A 26,084-nucleotide genomic window follows, 5' to 3' on the forward strand; every position below is an offset into this window, starting at 1 on the left:
CCCCGCATACGTTCATCAAACACTATGCGCTGGACCTTCAGTGGAGACAGAGTTCGTCGGTGGGCAGTGCAGTTCTGCAGTCGCTCGCCTATTGACGGACCACGCAACCCTCCTCCAGGTATGTGGTGAGCTTGCTATTCTCCCATTGGTGTGATGCACAGAGACCACGAAGAAGATAAACAGGTTTCCTACCTGTAACTGATGATCTTCGAGTGGTCATCTGTGCAGTCACACTACCCGCCCACCTTCCCCACTGCTGCGGGTCCGTCCAGGGCTCCTGCAGCGGTCAGAAGGAACTGGCGGGATGTCCGCTCCTGCCCCGTTGGGCATGCGCAGGGGAGGGGTGCCTGCGCATGCGCACCGGGGCGGGGGCGCGGAAATCCGCGGCTTTGAAGTTACCGATCGTGATCGGCGCCGGCGCCTCTCCCATTGGTGTGACTGCACAGATGACCACTCGAAGATCATCAGTTACAGGTAGGAAACCTGTTTTTTCATGGTCCAAAGAACAATTTCTTTTAAGTTTTTTTTCTTTTACTCCCACTCCTCCCTTCCCTTCATTACTTCCTTCCTGTTAAATACTGGGCTCAATGGAAAGAATGAGGACTCCCAGGGTAGTGATCAGCATCTTTTACTACTGATTCAGCATAACTATTTACATTGCTTATATACAGTGAGACTCCACCCCACTCCTGACCTATAGGTGCATTCAAACTAGCCCACTAGCCCCCTATAGGTAGTCCAGGGCAGCTGGAACAACCAGGCTACAGCTGTTTCAATCCAGATGTTCTGTTGTTGCAGGGAGTCTCTATGTATTCTAGCACAGACATAACCCTTCCTTCCTTCCCTCCTCCCTCCCTCCTGAATCCTTTTCCTTATTTTAAAAATGATTACATCTGAGGAGTTTGTGTGTGTGTGTGTGTGTTTTAATTTGGGAGCTGAAAGATCGGTGTTTGATCTGAAAACTGTAGTGGTCAATTAAATACCTTAACAAAAACAGCATGAACAAAATTCACCCTTTGAGTCATGTAAAATGAGCTATATTTGTTGTGCAATCCATTCCTGTGTGTAAGCAGGAGCATCTCTTTTCATTTTGAGCTGCAAAAATGAAAAGAGAAACAGAAACAAAATACTGACACATTAACCTGATGAATGGGGAGCACACTAGGAAAGGATGAGATTTTCTGGCATTTTAATTGTATCTAAATCAGTGCTTTGGCTGCCAAATGAGAAGGGAGCACTCCCTGGAAAAGATCCTGATGCTAGGAAAGACAGAAGGCAAAAGAAGAAGGGGGCGGCAAAAGATGAGATGGCTGGACAGTGTTACTGATGTAACAAACACGAATTTGGGCAGACTTCGGAGGATGGTAGAAGACAGGAGGGCCTGGCGTGACTTTGTCCATGGGGTTGCAAAGAGTCGGAATGGACTGTGCGACTGAACAAAAAAAAAGTCAGTGCAGGACAGGAGTGGGGGAACAGTTGTGCTGAGAGAAGCATTATTTATTTATTTAGAAAATTTGTATATGCTGCCTCTTCAGAACCTTCTAAACATGGCTGACAACTAAAGCAATAGCAACAAATCAATTAAAAATAAACCTTGCCACTAAAACCAAAGAAGCAAGCCAAACTGCTAAAAACAGGTCATTGCAAATATGCTCAGCCATAAAAGCATGATTCAACCTCTTTGCAGTGTGTCATCTCTAACACTGCAATCCTGTGCATAACCAACTTAAAACAACATAGCAGCAAAATGCATCATATACCATGAAAAATCAGCAGCATAAGAAAATAAAATAGTATCAAAACTGCAGAAGGAATTTTTTTAAAAATATCACTCTGCAAATGCTTAGAAGATCCTATGAGCCTGGTATTTTATTTGCTGCACTGCCTGTTCCTCTAAGCTTTCCACCTCAGGCCACTGGAATACAGTTGTCTAGTGTTACTCCCACACTCAGACTACAGTTCTTCAGTGTTCTTTGCTTGAAAGGCAGCATCTTTTCTGTAAAAACTACCCTGAACTGCCAACTGCTTGGAGTGCATGTGCACATAGATGGTTTCCACACAGAGTGAGCACAGCAGCAGCAGTGGCACTTCAAACTGACAAGTTTCTTGCAGTTTCTCTGCCTGAGTCCTCAGCTGTGGTCATCCTCCCAGGTCACCAGTTCTTTGTCAATTGAATATTATTGTATCGCTATAATGTTAATAGTTCCTTGATATATTAGTAATATAATAGTATATGTTAACAATGAAACAATTGTTGTCGTTGGTATTATTATATTGCTATAACGTTATAGTGATCTATGCTTTAGGTTCTCTGAATCCCTTGCTTTCATTTTTTAAAAGCAATTTTCTACCCTTTTTGTTGCAGATATGCCTTTCCCTTTATATCTCTGCAACAAAAGGGCCTAGAGCCTTCATTGTAATGAAAGTTGGGGATTCAAAGAACTTGAAACACAGATTTTTATATTGATTTATTGATATGACAATATTCAATACCTGTTTTTTTTTTTTTAAAAAAACCCTTTTTTGCAGAGTGGGAGTAGAATGGCCACTGTGAAGGCAGTATTAGGAGAAATAGCTGTCTTGGTGGTGGGAAAATCCAGACTTTCACACCCTCATGGCAGCTATCCAGGCTTCTTTCTCAAAACTGCATGCAGCAAAGCGAGTTTGAGAAAGATTGGAGAAGAGCTGGGGAAATCCTGGATGGTACATGAAAGCACCAGAATGCTATGGCAGAGTAGGGGGAAAACTCACTTTCCAACAGCAGGGCAGGTAACTCAGAGCCAGTTTGGTGTAGTGGTTAAGTGCGCAGACTCTTATCTGGGAGAACCAGGTTTGATTCCCCACTCCTCCACTTGCAGCTGCTGGAATGGCCTTGGGTCAGCCATAGCCTTTGTAGGAGTTGTCCTTGAAAAGGCAGCTGTTATAAGAGTTCTCTTAGCCCCACCTACATCACAGGGTGTCTGTTGTGGGGCGGGGGGGAGGGAAGGTTAAGGAGATTGTGGCCTCTCTGAGATAAGAGAATAAGGTCTTCTTTATGTGGAAATTCTGCAGCCCATTCTGTGCATTCGCTTTGCTTGCATATAATTGCAGCAAACATACAGTCATAATATTAATGAAAAAATGTTTTTACTTCAAGTATTTGCAGTGGCAGTTTAATACACTGTAGCAATCTCCATTGATTGGATTAAATGTTAGGCTGTTGAATTGTATCTCTTACAATGTCCTTTTTGTTTACCCAGTATGACAACTCCATCAGAAAGGCTTTGAACTTCCTAGAAATGAAATTAAATGAAGGAATATCAGATAATTATACACTGGCTCTTGTGACGTATGCCTTATCACTGGCTAAGAGCATAGAAGCAAAAACTGCACTGAACATCCTGAATGACAAATCAGAACGTCAGGGTAAGATTTGTTTATTTTTTTTTAAGTAGGGGAGCATTTATAGAAGTGTTTGAAACAGGATGAAAATTCAAAACATTATTTGATATTTGTTGTCCCAGGATGTTGTTAATGTCCAGGTTGTTGTCAATATTGGTTATTAACATCTCTCTCGGCTTGGCTTCGCGAACGAAGATTTAAGAAGGGTGCAATAGTCCACGTCTGCTGCAGGCTCGCTGGTGGCTGACAAGACCAATGCGGGACAGGCAGGTCCGGCCACAGTGGCTGCAGGGAAAAGTCTGATTTAGGGTTGGTGCTGTAGCAGTGCGATTCTTCCTCAATCTCCTTTTGTCCTCAAGACCAGCTATGCGTGCGTTCTCAAAAGAAGAAACAGCCTGGTGGATGGTGTGCCTCCATGCTTTGCGATCTGAGGCTAGGTCAGACCACTGGTGATGGTTGATGCGACAGGTGCCAAGGGATTTCTTCAAGGAGTCCTTGTACCTCTTCTTTGGTGCCCCTCTATTTCGATGGCCGGTGGAGAGTTCGCCATACAGGGCAATCTTGGGAAGGCGGTGGTTTTCCATCCTAGAAATATGCCCTGCCCAGCGCAGCTGCGTCTTCAACAGCAGTGCCTCGATGCTGGTAACCTCCGCCCGCTTGAGAACTTCAGTGTTGGTCACAAAGTCACTCCAGTGGATGTTGAGGATGGTGCGAAGGCAGCGCTGATGAAAGCGCTCAAGGAGTCGCAGGTGATGACGGTATAAAACCCACGATTCGGAGCCGTAGATGAGGGTTGTCATCACAACCGCTTTGTAAACATTGATCTTTGTGCCTTTTTTCAGATGCTTGTTGCTCCACACTCTTTTGTGCAGTCGGCCAAAGGCACGGTTTGCCTTTGCCAGCCTGTTGTCAATCTCCTTGTCGATCTTAGCATCTGAGGAGATGATGCACCCCAGGTAGCTGAACTGCTGGACTTTCTTCAGAACTGATTCACCCACAGTGATGCAGGGAGGGTGATAATCTTCCTGGGGTGCAGGCTGGTGGAGAACTTCTGTCTTCTTCAGACTAACTTCTAGGCCGAATAGCTTGGCAGCCTCTGCAAAGCAGGACGTCATATGCTGCAGAGCTGATACCGAGTGGGAGACGAGTGCAGCATCATCAGCAAACAGTAGCTCTCGGATGAGTTTTTCCATTGTCTTGGAGTGGGCCTTTAGTCGCCTCAGGTTGAACAGGCTGCCATTGGTGCGATAGCGGATGTAGACACCATCGTCCTCATCTAGATCTACTGCGGCTCTTTGAAGCATCATGCTAAAGAAGATCGTAAAGAGAGTTGGCGCGAGAACGCAGCCTTGCTTTACACCTGTGCCTATTGGGAAGGTCTCGGAGAGGTCGTTGCAGTGTCTGACTTGGCCTCGCTGGTCTTCGTGTAGCTGGATGATCATGCTGAGGAACCTTGGGGGACATCCTAAACGTTCCAAGATTTGCCACAGGCTTTTCCTGCTAACGGTATCGAAAGCTTTGGTAAGGTCGACAAAAGTCACATACAGAGCCTTGTTCTGTTCCCTGCATTTCTCTTGGAGCTGCCTGAGAACAAATACCATGTCGGTGGTGCTCCTGTTAGCTCTGAAGCCGCACTGGCTCTCTGGGAGGAGTTCTTCTGCAATGGCGGGCACCAGTCTGTTCAGGAGTATTCTGGCAAGGATTTTGCCTGCGATGGAGAGCAGGGTTATCCCCCGGTAGTTGGAGCAGTCTGACTTTTCCCCTTTGTTCTTGTATAGGGTGGTGATGATTGCATCACGAAAGTCCTGTGGTAATTTGCCTTGTTCCCAGCAGGTGACAAGTACTTTGTGAAGTGAGCTATGTAGTACTGTGCCCCCATGCTTCCAGATCTCTGGTGGAATTAAGAATGGGGACTTAAGAATTAGAGCAAAAGAAAATGTTGAAATTGGTCTTTGAAGTTGTTTCATATGCATAAGCTGACATATGTTCACTTTTCCTATGGAAACTTTACTTCTTGTGGTTGTGATATGAGAGTTGTTTTCTTTTTTCCAGGAGAACTCAGATTCTGGGGATCTCCAGCTTCTGAACTGTCTGATTCCTGGCAGCCACACTCTACTGATATTGAGCTTGCAGGCTATGCTCTGTTGTCTCATGTCAAACAACATAGATTATTACAAGGGGTACCTATTATGAAGTGGCTACTCAAGCAAAGGAACAGTGTTGGAGGTTATACTTCTACACAGGTTAGAGAATGATCTTCATGCATTTAACTATACTAGTATCCTTCTAGAATGATCATTAGTTTTGTATGTAGTTCCTGTCATGCTGTATTTCATTCAGATTCTCATACTGGAAACTTACCAAACATATGCTTCAGCCAGTGTGTGGACTAGAAATGAAATGGCTTAATGTGTGGAAGAACCTCACATCACCTAGTTTTCTTTGGCTTTGATTCATTCAAGTCAGCACCATTTAAGAAAGAGAGAAAGAGAGAGAGAGAGAGCTGATTTCTTCCTAGCTGTAGTTTCTGGTCAATGGAAGGGGAGCTAAAATATGAACATCAGTTTAGCCATGCTGTATCAAACCTATTCTCTGTCTAGTCCAGCACATTGTTTCACACAACCAGTTCCCAGAAAGCCTGCAAGTAGGGCACAGGGGACAAAGTTTTTGCCTGTTGTCTCCCCCCCAGCACCGCTGTTCATCATGAACTTGGAGGTTCCATTTAATCTTAATGGCTAATGGTCATTGTTGGGCCTGTTCACCTTTGAAAGCCAACTGAACTGGTATCATCATATCCCATGGTGTCAGATTCCACAAGTCAATTTCTGTCTGAGTAAAGAAGTGCTTCTTTTTGTCTTGCTTTTTGGCCCATTATTCATTTTATTAAGATTGTCCAGATTTGTGGTTGTCTGCATGATCTGCTACAGGAAATCACACCAGAAGTTGCTGCTGTCAATCCCACATTCCATGATCCATTACTGTTCTTTTCATATAGAAAGAGTCTCTTCTTCTAGGTACTGTGTTGCTTCTCACCCATCATTAACTTTAGACCCTTTGACTTTATCTTTTTATGATGGTGATTCTTATGTATTCCTGATGCTAATGCTACTTTTTTTGCTATCAAGTCACAGCTTACTTATGGTGACCCCTTAAGGTTTCCAAGGCAAGAGAGATTCAGAGGTGGTTTCCCATTGCCTGCCTTTGTACAGGCCTGGCTGGACTTCTTTGGTAGTCTCGCATCCAGGTCTGACCCAGCTTGGCTTTCAAGATCTGATGAGACTGGGCTAGTCACAGTCGATTTATGGTGACCCCTCATGGGGCTGCCAAAGCAAATCAGCAGAGCTGACCTGCCATTGCTAAGCATAGCAACCCTGGTCTTCCTTAGTGGTCTCCCATCCAAGTACTAACAATGGATGACCTTGCTTCGCTTCCAAGGTCTAGTGTGCTCAGGCTCAGGCTAGTCTTGGCAATTCAGGTTGCTATTTTAATCTAACTAGAACTACAGAGAGCTTGGTACTGCTCTTGTGACTTACCTAAGTGTTCCTGCTACCCATTCCAAGGGTTGTTGAGAAGTCTAAAAATCACCCCCCTGTGTGTACAGAAGACTTCATTTGACTGTAGCATCTTCTCAGCTATGATGGCTGCTACAGTCAGATGGAGATCTCCATGTCAGTCCCTTTGGTGGCTGCTGCTGCTGCCATTGCCACTTCTATACTCTTGTAGTGTATATTCCCTGTTCCTCCCTTGTTGCTGCCAGGAGATGGCAGACACTGCCAATGCTGATGCTACTGAGAGGGGCTGGAGCTGTTACATGGGTAGGCTTTATCAAGTGTCAGTCCAGGGTGTCGATGGGGCAGAGACTCCTGTGCAATCCGATGCTCTTAAGAGGCTACCTGAGCCATTCCACTTCAAGGCAGACTTGCTATGCAAGCACTCAAATGACTTTGCCCAGGGACCCTCGCTATCATGTAAACTGACAGAAATAGCGCCAGGAACATCACTGTTACTGTCAAATTATGTCAAATGTGAATTTAGAATTGTTTTTGGATAATGTTGATTTTAAAGTCTTGTATATTTATTGTATTGTATATTTTATGGATGTTGTTAGCCGCCCTGAGCCTGCTTAGGCGGGGAGGGCAGGATATAAATAAAATTTTATTATTATTATTATTACTCATATCAAATACCATTGCTGTTGTTTCCCTAAACAGGACACCATTGTGGCTCTGCAGGCTTTGAGTGCCTGTGCTGTGCATACCGCTGGCGGTGACATAGAAATGGATGTAACTGTCCATTCAACAGGTGAAGAAAATCCATTTGTGTACAGGCTTGATAACAGAAACCGCTTTGTTCTCAAAAGTGAAGAGGTAATGAAGTAAAGGAGAAACACTTTGTTCAAGTTGGGGCCTCTTCTTCATTACAGTTTCTGAGCATGCTAATTTTCCATTTCTTTTAGATTGTTGCTACTCAGCCCTTGGAGGTTACAGTTTCAAGCAGTGGTCATGGCTTTGGAATTTTTCAGGTATGTAAACATAGTATACTTATTTTTAGGGAAGAGGGATTACCTTTTGTAAAGGATTCTGCAGTGGAGGGCTACTTGAATTGGAAAACCTTATAGGTTTTGTGTTATTAGGGTTGGATTCAGCATTGTGATAAGTACTAGGTCACAGACCAGAGTCCCATTCTAACTTTGACATGTGGTATGACTTAATGATCCTGGGCCATGGTCACACTCGCCATTAAATCCATCCCAACCCGTTGCTATTTTACCCCGCAGCTTTTTTACAACGAATTTCCTGATCAGACATCCCTCCATCCTTCATTTCTAAGCAGCGTTGGTCCCGTCACTGGTTGATCAGAGGTCTCAACCGGACCTCATTTTTTGAGATGGCATTCCACACTCGCACAAGCGCAGTACGTGGGATATTGTGGTTGGGTTTTTTTTAAAAAAAAGGTGCCAGAAAAGGTGGGCGATCTGCCCCCCCCCATTTAAACACCCAGAAAGGAAGGGGATGCCCAGGAACTCTCTTTGCTGTCTCTCCGCCTGGCGGGGAGATAGCAAAGGTGGGAGATCTTCCTTCCCCCCATTTAAACACCCCGCCGTAGTGTTTAAATGGGATGGGGGGGGAAGCACGGCAACTCTCTTTGCTGTCTCTCTGCCTGGGTGATCTTCCTCTTCCTCCCCCCCATTTAAACACCCCAACATGGTGTTTAAATGGGGGGGAGCATGGCAACTCTCTTTGCTGTCTCTCTGCCTGGCGGGGAGACGGCAAAGGTGGGTCTTCTTCCTCCCTTGGCAGGGAGATAGCAATCTGCCTCCCCCTTCCCCATTTAGGGAAGGTCCCCTGTGCAAGCACCAGTCATTTTCGACTCTGGGGTGAGGCTGCTTTCACAGTTTTCATGGCATACCTTTTACGGGGTGGTTTGCCATTGCCTTCCCCAGTCATCTATACTTCCCCCCCTCCCCCAGCAAGCTGGGTACATATTTTACCAACCTCGGAAGGTTGGAAGGCTGAGTCAACAATTGCTGGCACAATGATATCATTTGGAGTGGGCTCTCGCAGGGAAGCAGATGTGCGCTTGCGACGAGTCGGCTACAATGGAGCGTTCAAACATAGAAAGTACGCGCGGGAGTCGTCGAAAGCATTCTTATTCCGGATTTAATGTACTATCAAAAAAGTCCGCGTCTCAGTCGTAGCAGTTCGGGACACGAACGAGCCAACGACCATTTCCAGATGCTGATGTTTGGACAACCGCATAAAATCCGACATGCATCTGGCTTTCATCCATGCCCATCTCGTCAGTTTATGTGCGTCTGACCTCGGCCTTGGATTTGTATTCCTAATATGGGAATGAGAATAGCTCATGAAGGTGCTAGCATGTATTTGTATTTGAGGTCTGTGTCTACTTGAGGATGTTGTTAGAGGAGGTTGTGTAGTTTATGGATCAAAGTTGTATTCTGTGGATCAGTGGTGTCAAGAGACCCCAGGGTCTGATATAGTGTAGGAGCACTATGCCTGCTGTGCAAGCACCAAATTGTTACCAAACCATGGGGTGACATCATATCGCGACTTGTCTTTGCAGACTTTTTGTTACAGGGTGCCATTGCCTTCCCCAATCATCTACACTTTATCCCCAGCAAGCTGGGTACTCATTTTACCAACCTTGGATGGATGGAAGGCTGAGTCAACCTTGAGCCAGCTACCTGAACCCAGCTTCCACCAGGATTGAACACAGATCATGAGCAGAGCTTGGACTGCAGTACTGCAGCTTACCATTCTATGCTACAAGGCTCCTCCATGGCTGCTGTACAAAGCTTTAAATCCATATAGAGAATATTGCCCTACTGGGCCAAATGTCCAGTACACTTCGTACAGACAGATGAACGTGTGACAGTAACAAAACATCTGCCATTGAACTCATAGGCATTGCATGTTAACCAATGCATTTTTAATGTACAATTCAGTGTGATGTTGAAGTATCATAAGTCACCACTTCGATTTGTGCATTTTCAAAAATGCTGTTTCTGATTACAACCAAGTTCAAATGTGCCAGAAAATAATTTGAGATTCAGCAGTGAAGGCCAAACTTGGATTCTGATTCACATTAGGGAATTATTTATTCATCCATAGTATCAGGAGGCTGTGAATGTGTAACAGTGATTGTTTCCAACACCGGTAAAACTTTTGGAAACTATTTATGAATGCAAATCTGATTTGAAATCCATAAATTAGTCAAGCATAGATTTTGCATTATGTGTTTAAATTCATTACCGAGATAAATGAACTTTAGATAGCAGTGCATGCTGAACATATTCTTATCCCTAACACTCAGAAGTACACCCCACTGGATTCTAGAGCATTTAATCTTTAGTAAGCATGCATAGGATTGTGCTGTTAATCTGGTTTGCTGTTGTACTATTGTGAGCCATTGCACAGCTGCATGTGTGGTCTGGAGCTAAGTGATGGCTGTGTGCCCATGTTGGGCCCTGACTCTCAAACCCATTGCTAGGGCACTTGAGGAAGGAGAGCCCTCAGAGAGCTGGAATACACATGGCCGTCACACTATAGTCTCAGGAAATCTGGCAGACTTTTGCTTATACCTTTCCTTTGAGTAGACGGGGACAAGGAAAGAGGTTTCTCTGGCAAAGCATAGATCTAGGCATATGGCTGGAAATCCATTCCCTGTACCACCACAGCAAAACCAGATTTGTAGCAAGGAGCAATGTTAGTATAGTTCCAAAAATCTGCACTTTGTCCTCTGTAGCTTGGCAAAGCAAAAGAAAGGCTTTGGTACAGATTTAATCCAATACAGTTTTGGTTTCTAGAACCACCTCCTGCTTTTCTTTTACATGGCAAGATTCCCATTGATTGAAAAAGAAGGAGACTTTGAATCCCCCCACTTTAAGACCATAGCTAAATCTGCTTCATATCTGCTAAATGAAACAGCATGTGATTATTGTTTTTGTAAGATTTTGTATTAAAGACCCTTAATCCTGTGAGCCGCTCTGGCAAAGCAGTGGCTTATAGAGTGTGGTATATCTTTCTCAGCCCTGGTGTGACAAATGTTACTCCAGTTGCTGATGCAGGGATGCTAAATTCAGGCCTAGTGCCAGCAGAGATTGTAGCCATTTCAACTTCAGACCCAGTGATATTTCAATTTCATTGCTGGCTAGGCTGTACAGGGACCTTTGTAAGAAGGCTGGGGAGGGGGCTGGTGAGAACCTTTCAAGCAGCATCCTACAGTTCTGTTGCTAGCCCAGGAACGGGAAACTGTGGCAAACTTTTTGGGAACAAAGTTTGAGTCCAGTGGCACCTTTAGGACCAACATTCAATGTATGAGGCTTTGTGTGCACACACACTTCCCCAGATACGATTAAATGGAATTTACCAGTATGTGTGTGTGTGTGTGTATATATAAGGCAGAGGTAAAACAGCAAATTAGCATAAAGCATAATGCAAACGTTTTAATGTATACAAACAGAAATAACAAACTAAGTTTATAAGGTCACCATTGTTTGGGTTTAATTCTGGGGCATCTGTTAAAACATCATTATGTTGTATGCTAATTTGCTGTTCAACCTCTGCCTTACATGTATGGACTGGTAAATTGTATCTGAGGAAAGTGTCCATGCTTCTTCCTCCTCTTTCCTCTTTTTCCTCTTCTCCACCCCCGTCTGTATCTATACTGTTAGGGAGCAAGAGTACAACTTCTCTTTCCCATGTAAGAGTTTTATGGAGAAAGCTACTGTTTGCTGCATAGCGAGCCAAGACTGTTGAACAGAATTAAAAAAGTAAAGGTAGTCCCCTGTGCAAGTACCAGTTGTTTCCGATGCTGGGGTGACGTCGCATCACAACGTTTTTATGGCAGACTTTTTACGGGATGGTTTGGCATTGCCTTCCCCAGTCATCTACACTTTTCCCCCAGCAAGCCGGGTACTCATTTTACTGACCTCGGAAGGATAGAAGGCTGAGTCAACCTTGAGCCATCTATCTAAACTCAGCTTCCGCCAGGATCAAACTCAGGTCATGAGCAGAGAGCTTGGACTGCAGCTTTACCACTCTGTGCCACGGGGCTCCTGTGAACAGAATTAGGGCATTGTAAAATTACTAATACCCAGGGCAAACGAGTTTGCTAAGAAAGCAATTGTTATACCACACTCAGTAACAGCCATGGATCAAATATTTGCAGGCTTGACAACTAATGAGCCATTTTGGTGTAGTAGCAAGCCCTAATCTGGAGAACTGGGTTTGATTCATCCACATGAAGCCAGCTGACCTTGGGTCAGTCACAGATCTCTCAGAACTCTCTGAGCTCCAGCTACCTCACAGGTTGTCAGTTGTGGGAAGAGGAAGGGAAGGTAATTGTAAGCTGTTCCAAGATTCCTTCAGGTAGTGAAGGGTGGGGTATAAAACCAACTCTTCTTCTGATGATGATGACGACCATCAAACTGAATGTAGTCCACTAGCCTTCTATAGCAGCCTACCAAGAGCTAGGTAATCTCAGTGATTTTGCTCTTTCCCAGGGGGATTGACAATCACCTGGTGGACCAAAATATGTTGTTGGTAGGATGCATTAACTTTTTGGATAAGCAATGGATATTGGCTGCATTAAAGTGCCATGGGTCTTTGAAATTCTAAAAACAGAACTGGCACAAAGGTTTCACACAGAATTACAGAGGACCCCACATCTCCCTCCACCCCCCTGGCTCCTAAGTGTCTTGAATCCGTTCTGCACATCTTTTCTTAGCGGTTCTCTGAGATTGTTGACTGCCCCTCTTCAGCCTCCATGAATCTTCTGTTTACTTTGGATGAGACAAATACAAAGGCAGAGTTGTTCTTTGTGCGCCTGCTGTTGATAAATTTACATAGCGAGCTGTGCTGCTGGCTGAAGGGGAAGCATCCTTGATTCACCTCTTCATTGTGAAACAGTTTGGTGAAGCTTTGGCAGCAGTGTCCATGACCTACAGTAGCCTCTGTTTTCCTTTGGTTTGGATGCTCTCATTTGTTCTGTCCTGAATGATAAATGTGCAACAAAATAATGGATTCAGGGTACATATTGCTATTTTAATCAAGGAGGGCATGCTTCTTTTATTATTGTTATTTATTATTATTCCTGCACCTTTGAAATTTGGGTACTCCTGCACCTTTGAAATTTGGGTTTTTATTAGCCAGATTAAACAGTTTAGGTTTTGCAGCACATGGGAAATATAACTCTAGCCGACATACTTTCCTGAGATGATACTCTACTGGGTTTATTGAACTGCAGACATTCATTCATTTGCACAAGTGAATAAATTTGGGTTTTTTTCAATGGATGCTGTTTGGGTATTAGTTCTGTTTTCTTCCTCAAAGGCTATTTTAACTATCATTAGGAGAAAACTTCTGCTAATATTAGGCCTTTACCATATTCCAGCATGGTTGCTATGATCCTAGTTTAAGAGGAAACATGGGAGACAAAGGGATTTCTGGGCAGGAATGAAATAATTTTTATTATTTCATTTATTATTTCATATTATTATTATTTCATTGATTTTTTTCAAAAGTAACAGCACAGTTGAAAATATACAATATCTAGGACAAAAAAGAAAATATCACAAAAAGAAGAAAAGATGGGCTCAGAGAAGAATCTAGAGTTATGCATATAACAATGTAAATACTACAATATCCATTATAATTAATATGAAACATAAGGTTGTGTTTTTTTAAAAAAATCATTGCATCTAACCAGATATGTTTGTTACAGGGTAAGGGTAAGGATCTAGGGAAACTAAGAATCTCCATTTACAAATGGGAATGATTTTTGAGACATAATGTTTTTAAAGCCTTTTGCTGATTGTATTAGATTAGTTAATTTCTCTAGTAATGCTCCCAGATTAAGCTGTACCAGTTCATAGTTTAACATAATAGCAGACTTCCAGGGCTATGCTATTTTCATTCATGCCAGAGTGAGCAGAATGATAATTCATTCTTCATCATGTGCATCTTTCACTCCATCTGCAAACAAGCCTAATAAAGCTGATTTTGGACCAAGGCATTTCCCAGACTGCAGCTGCCTTTTGCATTTTGTCAGTGTTGTGTCCATTCTGATGATTGTGTTATCAGTGCAATCAGTTTATACTGACATGTCTGTTTGGTCTTTCCCCATCAGTCTTCTGTCTGTTCAGATTCACATTTGAGGATTCTTTTTCCGCTCCCCTCTTTTTGTTTTTGTATATGCCTGAAGAGTTGCAGCGCTGCAGCAGCCTCAAGAGAACCCTGTGGACTCTGTTTCCTTCTATTTTACTTTAAGAAGCTCTGGATTCTCCCTTCCCACAGAGTGGGTTCCCTTTCCCCTTGCACATCCAAAGATATTCCTATCTTGTTAATTCATTTTGCAATGGGGGTGGGGGTGGGGAAAGCCCAGGAAAAACTGGTTTTAAAAAGAATGGGGAGGGGGAATGGAACGTTAAGGTGGTCTGGGAAATGCTCAAGCGCAATGTTGAATGCTTAAGAAAAGCACAAGTAATTGACCTAGAAGGATGCTTCTTTGGTTTCAGTAGCTGCTTGGAGAACATAGACCCAGAAAGTGCAGCTTGTCCTGCCACAACATTAGGGAAACTGTATTTACCAAATATCTCTCAGGAAAGCACAGGACCTTCTGGAGTCAGGAGTGAGCAATGCTTTTCATCGTGATATTTATTAGAGTTACTGCATATTCTTTTCTAGAGAGTGTATGTTGTTCGCACATCAAATTCCTGCTCAGTTAGCTGAGTGGCAAGTATCCAACAGTCCATAGACTTCACAGACATTCATGCTTCCTTGATATTCTATGTTATTCCCCCCCCCCCCCCAAAAAAAAATTCCTGAGAGTTAGCTGATCCTTAGGAAGGAGCATCTGGGGCAAGTAGCAGAGCTGGAATTTGATGGAATCAGAAGAAATCAAACAGTTATACCATTCAAGTCTTTGGAACTGTGCAGTTGCACACATTCCACTCGTTTTTCACAAAATTAGAAGTGTGAGAAGAAAGAACCAGGTGTACTGAAAAGGCAAATGCTTTTTGCCATAGGTCTAGAATGTGATCTGACATACAGTCAGCCAGCCTTTCCATACACTGATAAAACATGCCCCCAAGCACATTTTATATCATTGGAATGATTTGCCCTCAGATCCGCTTTGCATTATCTCATCTGGACATAAATAATTTTAGAACCCTTCTGAAGAAGGGTTGCTGTTAGATCTAGATGACTCCATCATATGAAATGGGGGATACACATAGCTTCCAAAGAATTTTAAAAATGATATTAACTAAAATTAAGTTTTCACAAAATGTGGGGGTGCCTGGGAAAGGAGCCCTTTTGATTTTTACCAGCTTTAAAAAAATGTTGCTGATGGGCACTGTATAGCCAGAATTAGGCAATGGGAATTTAAGCACCCCCCCCCCCCGGTGCCTCTCCAGATCTGCTTGAGGTGGCTCAGAATATAAAACTACACAATAAAATAATAAAAGCAAGCAGTGAAATGATGTCATAAAACCAGTATAAAAGCCAATGAGGCATTAAAACCAGCATGAAACAACATCCAGCAGTACGAAGTGAAATTTCATGAGACAATTCTCAGGCTAGAAGTAGATCATAAAATGAACTAAAAAGCTGGAACCTCTCAGTTAAAAGCCAGGGTGGTGTACATTGTGCATGATAAGCACAGCTGGGAGAGAAAAATGTGTGGACTGTGCACAGCAAATGCGTAAAAACTGGACTGTGCATGACCTGAGTTGGTTTTCTGGTTCCTGCAATACTCGTGGTGTTGACAGGCACAGAGACCAACATTGATACAGATAATTATTAAAGGTGAACTGGGAAGGGGTAGTGGTTTGTTGGCTGCATATCCATTTGAAACTACCATTCAAATGTCTCCTAAGAACTCAGTTGATAATTCCATCTCTGCTAATGATAGTAAATTCTGCTCTGGTTTGTTTCTGCTCTTGCCCAGGTAACACTTCTGGGTAAGGCATCTTTAGGTACCCCCTCAGTGAACTTTTTTTTGATTTTATACTTGTCCAGGATCAAGAAGAAATGGGGAAATAAACATTAAGGCTTCCAGTAAAATCCTTCTTAAGGGGTCATTCTGTTTGTTGATTCAGATGTTCTTGCATTACTGGTAAATTCTGCTCTTCTGCTTTCCTTGGCAAATATTAAAACAACAGTGTGTGTGTGTGATGACAAATTACTGATTTGCTTCCAGCTTGATTTGACCAAAATCACAGCATGCCTCTAATAAGGACAAAGCACATTTTACTTGTTTCTTTGGGGATCCGGAGGCATTTGTTTTGAATTGAATTGGTAGTTTTGGATGCATTCTCAGTTCAGAAGGAATGACATGCTTTGTCAATGTTGTTTTTATTCCCCTGCTTTATTAATGGATTTATGTATTCAGCTAGCTAAACCTTGAAGTACCATAAGATCATTGTTTTTTACTTATGTGATTTCATATGTCTATTTGTGCAAATATGGATTTGGAACCCTCTAAGTGTCTCATTTGAAACAGAAATCTGGCCATTTGGGAATTTTCTCTCCCTACCTCTCAGGGCTGAGATTCATAGCAGGATTTAACAGCCTTGAATATATTAAAGTTTAGATTGAAGGAAGTAGTATATTTTAACTACATTGTTCTCCTCCTCTCCCTTTTATACCTTGCAATAATTACAGCAATGTTATCAACAAAGGATGAACACTGAGGGATTTTTACCTTTGCTGTTTAGTTGTTTCTTAAATGGACTAGGGTGCAGAATGGATGCTAGCCAGAAACACACATAATTGGATGGAGTCTGAAACATAGGCCCCCTCTAAATGGCACTGAGTTCTATTTTAACATACCAAAATGTCAGTACGTGGGCAATAGTTATTGTATCTGTTGTATATACTTCTCCTGCTGCGTATATATTTGTATGACTACTTTTAACCTGTTATGCTGGATCCAATGAAAACCCTTGCAGAGCAAGATTTTCCTACTTGTTGATCCTGTTGCAGCCAACTAAACTCCTTCCCCAGTTTTGTTCATGGGGCGCAGTCAACCCTCGAGAATACTACAGGGGTCAAAGATGGAGACTGCAGTATGTCTGTGTGTATGGGAGGGAATTGTTAGAAATCACTACCCTCTCTTCTGAGGATGTTAGTGCCCTTCTGTCTTAGGAAATACTAACTATCCTAACTATGATTACAAAGTTTTGTACTGTTTAACTTCAGAAGATAATGTTGAAGGAGGGCAGTTCCATGAAAGCACCCCTTATTGTTTGGCAGTTACTTTGTTTTGCTATATAGGAGAGAATTTGTTTTTGGAAGGAAAAGTGCATCCAAGATATGACAGACTGGCATATTTGAATAGCTTGTCAGTGCCCTCTGCTGGGCAAAATGTGACACTATCAGTTCATTTGATCGAAGAATTCTTCAGTGTAGGCCGGCTGTTTTCATGGAACATGTCCTGAAATACACCTTAAACAGCAGGTTCAGTCTGTACCTCCTTCTGGGTGGTCTTCTTTCCTGACTAGGATTCCACTTCTGAGTTATGTCACTGGAAAGTCATGACCTCTGTAAAAAGATGCTAGTTTTTCATCAGTGGTTTTCCATAACAGGACCATCTGGACCAGCATCTCCAGTCCCACTGTCAGCTTTGAACTTGCCATTTGAAATGGCAAGTTAAAGCAGCCACAATTAAATGTATGTTGTGAATGTGTGGCTCTCCTAGCCATTTATCTCTCATTGTGTCTTTTCTGTCCAATCTTAAGAATGTGCTCCTGGGAGTAAGCTCTACTGAATAAAATTGGGCTTGCTGCTAAGAAAACATGCTTACGATTGCTGTCTTTATTACCAGCATGTGTGATGTAAAGGGAAGTAAAGCAGAGGAAAATTTAAGGAATAATGAGAGAATGAATTTCTTCAGAAGTTCTAATATGAAACACCAACAGGAAAACTTCTGTGCTCTCCTGAGCTAGCCTATAGCATCTGTACATGCTAAATGAAAAAAATTGCTACCTTTTTCGAATATGGGGGCAGAATAGTTTCTTCTAGTGTTCTTTGCTCATTATTGGATGAATGGATATTTGCAATACTATCATTTCCCTGTGTTTAGAGAGTTTTATTTTATTCCACTCAAAAGTCAACAAAATGATGGTATAGTAAATGGAACCCAGCCTGTAAGGACTTCTTAAAATTATTATTTCACAGAAATTACAGAAGGCAGTACAGACTGAGGAGCCTGGTCCCTGGCAATGGCTTTTTATCTCTTCTGAGAGTGGACCCCAGTGAAGCCTCGGGCTTCCTGGTCTGCCAGGATGGGTGGGGGCTGCCTCCCACTCAACTGATCTGCTGCCTGTTGGCTCCTGCCTTGAAACCTGGGTTTGCTCACCATGCCCATGAGCTACTACTGGAGAACCAGGCAGAACCCCATCTTGGTTGCAAAGGCAGCCCCAGATGAGTCTGAGGCTGTCACTTCTTGGAATTCACAGAATTTACAGATGTGTACAATTGAAAGCACTTACCTGTGTTATTTTATGTACCTATCACCACTCCTCCCCCCCCAAAATAAGATGTGACCGTTTTTCAAAGTAATGTGATATTACTGACTGGGTACCTGCTAAGTGATTCAGAATAATGTGTTTGATTCTGTTTCTCTGACTTCATTCATTCCTTGCTTCTTATTGGAGATCCAAAGTGGTTTACAACATAGGTTCTGATTTTTTTTTTATAATCAAACTATCATCTAGATTGTCTTATGTCTACCCTTCTTGCCTTTTTGTTCAAATTTTGCCATTATCCCTCTTTAAGATCTGATATTAGTGCAGTAGACATACTCCACTCACACTGCCAATTTTTGATGTTTGCCCTCTTCTAGCTCAATATTGTGTACAATGTGAAAAATCCACATGATAACATGAGGAGTAGATCAACACAGGGACCAGAAGCCTTTGACTTGGATGTTGTTGTGAAGGATAACAAAAATGATATAAACCATGTAACCTTGAATGTCTGTACTAGGTAAGAAATTTATGTGAAATCACCAGGCTTTTTAAAAATAGGATGTTTATAACCTGTGAGACTGGCAAGCATTTTTGTAACTTTATGTAGAGCTTTTCCCTGAATAACATAATTTGAAAGGGATCAGATACTGCATATACAATGAAACACTAGAAGTGATAGTTTGATCAGGTAAGTAATAGACAAATTTAAAAACAAAATATTGCTGGTTTAATTAAATGCAGTGCTTTGTTAACTTGCCCATACTTTGTAATAATTCAATTAAAGATTATCCCACCAAGGGTTTGATCCTGCTGAATTCAAGGGTACATATCTCCATCAGTGTGTTTAGGATAAATTTGCATGTTTCTGCCATGTCATACAAGCATTTTTCACTTTACATCACAATACTGTAGCTTGCTTTGCTTGCATTGGGTTCTGTGCATATAAGCTGTGTGCTTTGCTTTCCTGGATTTTCTTTGAAATATATTATAGGTCAGTGCCCCCACCCTAACTAGGCTATTTGACTTCATACTTAGTCACCTACAGTAAATATTGCCACAAAGATGCAGCTAGCTGTGCGGTTTTATATCCCTTTAGAACCACTGTGATCTGATATTTATTTTGTTTAGAATATTTATACCCTGCCGTATCGTCTCAGACTCAAGGCAGCTAACAAAACAACCAAAGTTCCAAGAATATAAAACATCTTGAGCATCTCACAGCAAGTTAAAAAACAATACATGATGAACACACACAGTTAAAAACCAGTGCACATAGTTAAAATATTGGATTTGGATTTGAGACACTCTTCAGATCCCATATCAGTCAGAAAGTCAATAAGGGAGTAATTCTAAGCAAGTCTACTGACAAATAAATTTATGTTGTTCAATAGGGAAAGGATTGTAGCCTAAGAATCTCTGTTAGTCCTTAGGATTGTAGCCTAAGAATCTCTGGGGAAATGTCTCCCACTGAAGCCCAGTTTCTGAGCTGTAAATTAAGTGTATTTATGGCCTTCTTCATATAGCTGTAGCAAAGGTGAATTGAATAAAGACTCAGTCCAGTGGCACCTTTAAGACCAATGAAGTTTAATTCTGGGTATAAGCTTTTGTGTGCATGATGAAGTGTGCATACCCATAAAAGCTTATACCCAGAATTAAACTTCAAATCATAGAATCATAGAGTTGGAAGGGACCTCTAGAGTCATCTAGTCCAACCCCCTGCACAATGCAGGAAACTCACAACTACCTCCCCCTAAATTCAGACTTGGTCAGTCTTAAAGGTGCCACTGAACTCAGACTTTGTTCTGTTGTGTCAGACCAACTTGGCGACCCATCTGAATCTAAATAAAGGCTATACTGTATAAATTAAAGGTTTAATCCAGTTCATGACAGGTGCAGTTTGCATGTGTGCAGGGATACAGAGCTTTGTTCTCCCCTTCCCTCCCTATGTTAGATAGACACTCAGTGCAACCAGGCCAATCCGGTGCACGTCTCTCATGTTGCCATCCAATTTGCCCCTCTCCTCAATCAGAGATGCCCAAGGCTTATGCTCTTGCTTCTTAAAAGAGCAGTGTATCAGGCGCTGATGTTCATGCCTGTAGGATAGCGGTCTGAAATGAAGCCAGAGATCAGGTAGCCAGGGGACCAGAAGTTTATATAGTGCTGCCAAAACAATCTCAGGGTTGAGCCAAAGGGAGGAGCAGTCCATGGAATGTGGCTGAAGTCAAGCTAGCTGTCAGAATCCACCAGGCAGACAAGTGCAGAGGTGAAGTATGAAGTCTAAACAGCAGAGGTCAAGAACCAGTAAGTAGAATAAGCACATACTATAGGCAGTTTGTTCAGACTGGAGGGCCCAGTCTGGAGGCAACAGTTTGTTCAATGAGATCCAAATGCCAATTTTTTGGGGGTAGAAATTAATTGTACCTTGATGGCAATCAGGCCTCCTCCCCTCTAGTTTTAATGCAGATATAATTACATGCTGTTCCAGCTCAGTTATTTGTTTTCAATAGCAGCTACTTTGGCCTGGCACTTCATCCCACAGATGGTTTTATTTGTGTCTAATCTCACAAGCCAACCGCTGTCAGCAGTTGTGCTGAACTTCTTTCAAAGCCAAATCTGCATTTAATCAGCCAAGCTGCCAAGCCTGTGAGCATTGCTTTGAAAAGCGAGTCTTCCTCGTTGCAAACTGTCCTTATAAAAAAAGCGACAATTTTATTCAGTTACTCCTAACTACTGTCAGGCATTCAAAGTAAAGATTGGAGGCCCACTCCCTTCCAAGGAAGCAGTGGTGGTTTACTGTGCCTGGAAAGCAGTATTATTTCTGCCACAGTACCACCTATTTGAAGACCTCTCTTCATTGGAAAGCTCTTAGTCACCTCATATAAAAAGGTACAAATATATTTTCATAGTCTAATTGTGTGTTGACCACCTCTTCTGGTATACCCCCTGAAGAGCATTGTGGACTGCAGATAAGAATTTATTAGCCCGAGAGAGATCCAGCTGTCCTCAACCAGAGCCAAGGCATTTTCCGTCCTGGCTCCAACCTGATGGAACTCTTTGCCAAATAAGATTCATGCCCTGTGAGACTTAGTGCAATTCTGCAATGCCTGATGTTCCACCAGGCGTTTGGTTGAAGGCAGCAGTGGTTTCCATCTATCTGGCACTCCTGTTTCTCTGCCCCCCTCCCTCTGTGGGGCAGTAACACAATCAGAAGCTTAGTGTCATCTATCTAGGCCAGTTGTTGTATTTTATTGGGTTCAAATTGTGAATTTTTCTTTTTTGAATTATTGTACACCACCCTGAGCCCTGTTTTTTTTTTTTAAACAGAGGAGGCAGTTGAAAAATTAATAATGATGATTACCATTGTGTGTCAGGGGGGTTCTTTCATGAGTGGTCGCTGGAGAGGAAGAAAACCCCAGAGCCTCTATTAAATTAATTTTAGTCCAATTATGTAAATTACCAGAGGTGTCACTTAATAGAACAATCAACAAATTAAGTTTCCAGTGAATTTATTTCTGCTTGAGTTACGATTCCACCAACTGAAAGAACTACAAAACAGCAGTGTGTATTCAGAAAACCACCACTCTTCCGACAAGGGTTGGATGTTGCCATCACACAGTTGGTAAACAAAATGGAACTCTGTCTGAGGGGCCCCTTCAAGTATTGAGCTCCCCCACATGCTAGAAAAGTTTTATAGTTTTATAGCTTATATATAGTTCTGTAGTTAACAGAGTTGCTTAGTGGGCTCATAGAATCACAGAGTTGGAAGGGGCCACACAGGCCATCAAGTTCAACCTCTTGCTCAATGCAGGATCAGCCTACAGCATCCCTGGCAAGTGCTTGTCCCACCACTGCTTAAAGACTGCCAGTGAGGGGGAACTCACCAACTCCCTTGGTAGATGATTCCACTGTTGAACAACTCTTGCTGTAAATTTTTTCCCCTAATATCCAGCTGGTACCTTCCTGCTCTTAATTATTGTGAGTCCTCTGTTCCACTGCCAACAGGAACAGCTCCCTCCTATCCTCTAAGTGACAGCTCTTCAAATACTTAGAAAGCAGTCATGTCCCCCTTCAACCTCTTCTTCTCCAGACTGAACATTCCCAAGTCCTGCAGCCTTCCCTCATAGGGCTTGGCCTTCAGGCCCTTGATCATCCTTGTCACTCTCCTCTGCACCCACTCCATTTTGTCTCCTTTGAATGTTGTAGTTTCTTCCTCCTGATTCTTATTACCAAGTGAGCAAATCCCACCAAAAGTTAGTTGTCGGTAAGCCATATAAAATAACAATAGGATTTGATCTAGACTACCTTAACTACTGTTAATTTCATTGATGTTGGTTATAACTACTTTTGCGCAATCATCAGTGCTCATTTGGGGGGAAAAATGATTCAGTTATCAGTGCATCCCCATTGAGTTTGCGCCTTGACACAATATCTATTCCCAGCGTCATCACACCTGCTCTAGTGAGCAACATCTTCTTGGCATTCCCACCTCCCCTTTCTTGGTCTGTCCCAAGAAGGAAGAAACAAACAGTAGAAGGAATACTTGCTTGCAAGCTGTGGCAGCAGAAATATCTGGGTCAGATTAATCAGTTGATGAATATATGTGTCTTAATATTTTCCCAATGTAGGGAAATGAATATTGTATGCAAGCATTTGCCAAATATTTGTATACTGCAAGTATTTCTCCATAGGTAACTGCAAGGTCACAGGTTAGGATGGCTGGAGTACATTTCTAACTTTGGGATGTGAGAGAGGGTATGATGCTGAAATTGTTGGGGAGGGATTGTGGCTCAGTGGCAGAGCATCTGCTTGGCAAGCAGAAGGTCCCAGGTTCAATCCCCGGCATCTCCAACTAAAAAGGGTTCAGGTAAATAGGTGTGGAAAACCTCAGCTTGTGACCCTGGAGAGCCGCTGCCAGTCTGAGTAGACAATGCTGACTTTGATGGACCGAGGGTCTGATTCAGTATAAGGCAGCTTCATACGTTCATATATGTGTTATGAGGGCCGAATCCTTATCAGGCTGACAGTGCAAAACTTCCACCTCCTTTGCCTTTTTCAAGTGCTGAAACAGCCACGGGAGGGGTGGGGAGTGGGGGTACAACCATTTGGCACTTAATGAGGTTGGGAGACTAAGAACCCTTCAGCCTTCTCTGCTTTAAAATGGTGATAATGGCTTACTGGTATTCACAAGGACACCATTTTGCCTTTTCCCAAGTAACTGGGAGTTGGTTCAAAAACTGTCTTGGGCTTCTCAGATTTCTGTAGAAGGATGTATGTGTGTAAAGGGTCATTTTTGAATGTTTTCTCCAGGGGAGCTGATCTCTGCAGTCTGGATATCAGTTATAACTCTGAGTGATCTCCAGGCCCCACCTAGAAGTTGGCAGTGCTACTTTTTCTCAAGAATAGCATGTTGAAGGCCATTTTGGACGTAGCAGGTGGATGGAGGAGGGAAATTCATACCCCATAGATGGAAATCTTTCTGTCCATGGAAACCCTCTACAGAATCCGAACCACTTTCTAGACCCAGTGTCCTCTATCTTTGTGGTAGAGAAATGAGCACCCTCCCACACATACTATGCTTATACACAGCATGTAGATCATGTGGCTATACTTCCCACTCAGAGATGAGAAGAATGTGTATGCTGTATACAGGAACACCACCAGTTATATTGTAGGAATGTTTGCACATGGGCATTCATACTCTTGTCTTTATGTTTCATTCATGCAAACAGAGGGGCCCAGTATGGTTTCTGAACCAAGCCATAGTTTGATCATCATTATTGAATAAAGATTTTAATACTAGAATGTTTTGTGGTTGTTGTTTTTTTCATATAAAATGTTGCTTCTCCTTTTCTCCTTTTTAGGTATTTGGGAAAAGATAAATCTTCAAGGACTGGTATGGTTCTTATGGAAGTTGGATTGTTGAGTGGTTTCTCTTTGTCACCTGGTTTTGTGCCACCAGATGATATGATTAGGAAAGTGGAGAAAGAAGAACGCAAAGTCCATTTATATTTGGACTATGTAAGTCAACATACAAGAAAACATATCCCTTGTCATAATTTTATGTTAGACTAAAATTATTAATATTAGTAAAGTATCACATTTTTTTTTAAAAGTCCAGATAATCCCTTTTTGCGCTAGTAAAACAACAGTATTCTCATAAGAAGTGGCCTTCCTGCTGTAGCCAAAATAGGGATTCTTGTTGGGGTAAATGCAACATGTTTGGAATAGGGTTTTCGTGGAGCCAGCTTGCTGAATATGCTTTTTATTTATTTAAATCATTTATTAGCCACCCTTCTACCTTACTGGAACTCAAGGCAGCTTACAATGCTAGCCTTAATGAAACACAGTAAAATATATTAGAGCTACCATGTTAAAAGCAACAATTTAAAACTGCTGGTAGGCAGAACAATTGGAACTGATTTAGCATACCAAAAGAGAATTTACAATGTGTTCCCAGTATGTGGTCTCTGCATAAGGAAGCAGGAGTTTGCCCTGGGCTTGTGTGACTTCTTTCTCGTGAATGTGGAACCTGTGTGTGTCTGTGAACCAGTGTGTGGCATGTTCTGTCTGCAGGTATGTCCTGATAATGCCATCTGTCCTCCCCTGTTTTGTGGGAGGCTGCACTTGTAATTGCTTGCACAGTTTTGGATTTGGTTAATGCAAAAATAATTAACCGTTCAATGAAATGCTAGCATTATTTTCTTTAGCAGTGAGGAGCTTTGGCATTAATGAGTCACTTCTTGTCACACCTTTCATTTCAGATGCATATGCTGTTACTTGAATTGTATTCTCTCTTTATTTTCCAGTTGAATAAAACAAAATTTTGTGTGGATGTTCCAACTGTGAGATACTTCAAAGTTGCAAATACTCAAGATGCTTCTGTAAATGTAGTAGATTACTATGAACCCAGTAAGTACCAATCATTTTTGACCATGCAATCAGTGCTGAAATACATAGTCGTGCTCAGCATAGTGAGGAATGAGCTCTTTAAGTTAGGACATAAAATGGAGATTGTGCGTGGTGCACAAATAGAAACCTAAATAATGTTAATGCCGTTAACAACAGCTGCAATCCCCTCCCTGCCCCCGTCTCAAGTGACAGAAAGCATTTGCATAATACACTAGTTGAAGGATCTGACCCCTTCTGTTCCAAAATAAACTAATGCTGAACCTGTGAAGTCACCAAATAAATAACTGGCTTTTAAATAGCTACTAGTGTAATAGTTTAGTGATGGCAAGAGCTGTGTAAAAGAAAAACAGAAGAAAGGCAGACAGCCATGGAAGCTTGCTGGGTGACCTTGGGCCAGTCACACACCCTCAGTCTAACATGCCTCATAGGATTATTGTGGGGATAAAATGCAGAGGAGAACAATGTGAGCTGCTTTGGGTACTCATTGGGGAGAAAGGTGCAGGAGATACACAAATTCTCAATGATAGAGTAGTTTGTGCATTGCCTATGAGTGGAATATTAAGCTCTATTTTGGATGTGGTAGAGATAAAGGGGTGCAAGAAGTGCAAAATATTTTTGACATAGGGGATACATATGGAGCACTCCCATATCGAATAAGATTGCATTGTGGCCCTAATAATGCAAGGAGACAGGTGAAATAATGGTATTCTAGAAGGTTCTTCAAGTGATCTTCTCATTGGGTAGATGTTGTATGTGGTGGAAGAGTGGGATTGTGTTTACCTGCCTTGCCGTCTCGCAC

The 26,084-nt window shown here is 42.3% G+C and overlaps 1 protein-coding gene across 1 annotated transcript in view; it reads left to right on the plus strand.

Annotated features, from left to right (window-relative positions):
• CD109 (CD109 molecule) overlaps nt 1-26,084 on the plus strand; it is a 106,977-nt gene that overhangs the window by 78,174 nt on the left and 2,719 nt on the right. The window contains exons 26-32 of the mRNA XM_060233094.1: nt 3,240-3,405; nt 5,434-5,624; nt 7,593-7,748; nt 7,838-7,903; nt 18,751-18,893; nt 24,238-24,394; nt 25,183-25,285. Coding sequence (XP_060089077.1) covers nt 3,240-3,405; nt 5,434-5,624; nt 7,593-7,748; nt 7,838-7,903; nt 18,751-18,893; nt 24,238-24,394; nt 25,183-25,285 — 982 coding nt within the window. The remainder of the gene's footprint in view (nt 1-3,239; nt 3,406-5,433; nt 5,625-7,592; nt 7,749-7,837; nt 7,904-18,750; nt 18,894-24,237; nt 24,395-25,182; nt 25,286-26,084) is intronic.

Source organism: Heteronotia binoei, chromosome 1, assembly GCF_032191835.1.
Source record: "Heteronotia binoei isolate CCM8104 ecotype False Entrance Well chromosome 1, APGP_CSIRO_Hbin_v1, whole genome shotgun sequence".
In the NCBI taxonomy this organism is placed as follows: domain Eukaryota; kingdom Metazoa; phylum Chordata; class Lepidosauria; order Squamata; family Gekkonidae; genus Heteronotia; species Heteronotia binoei.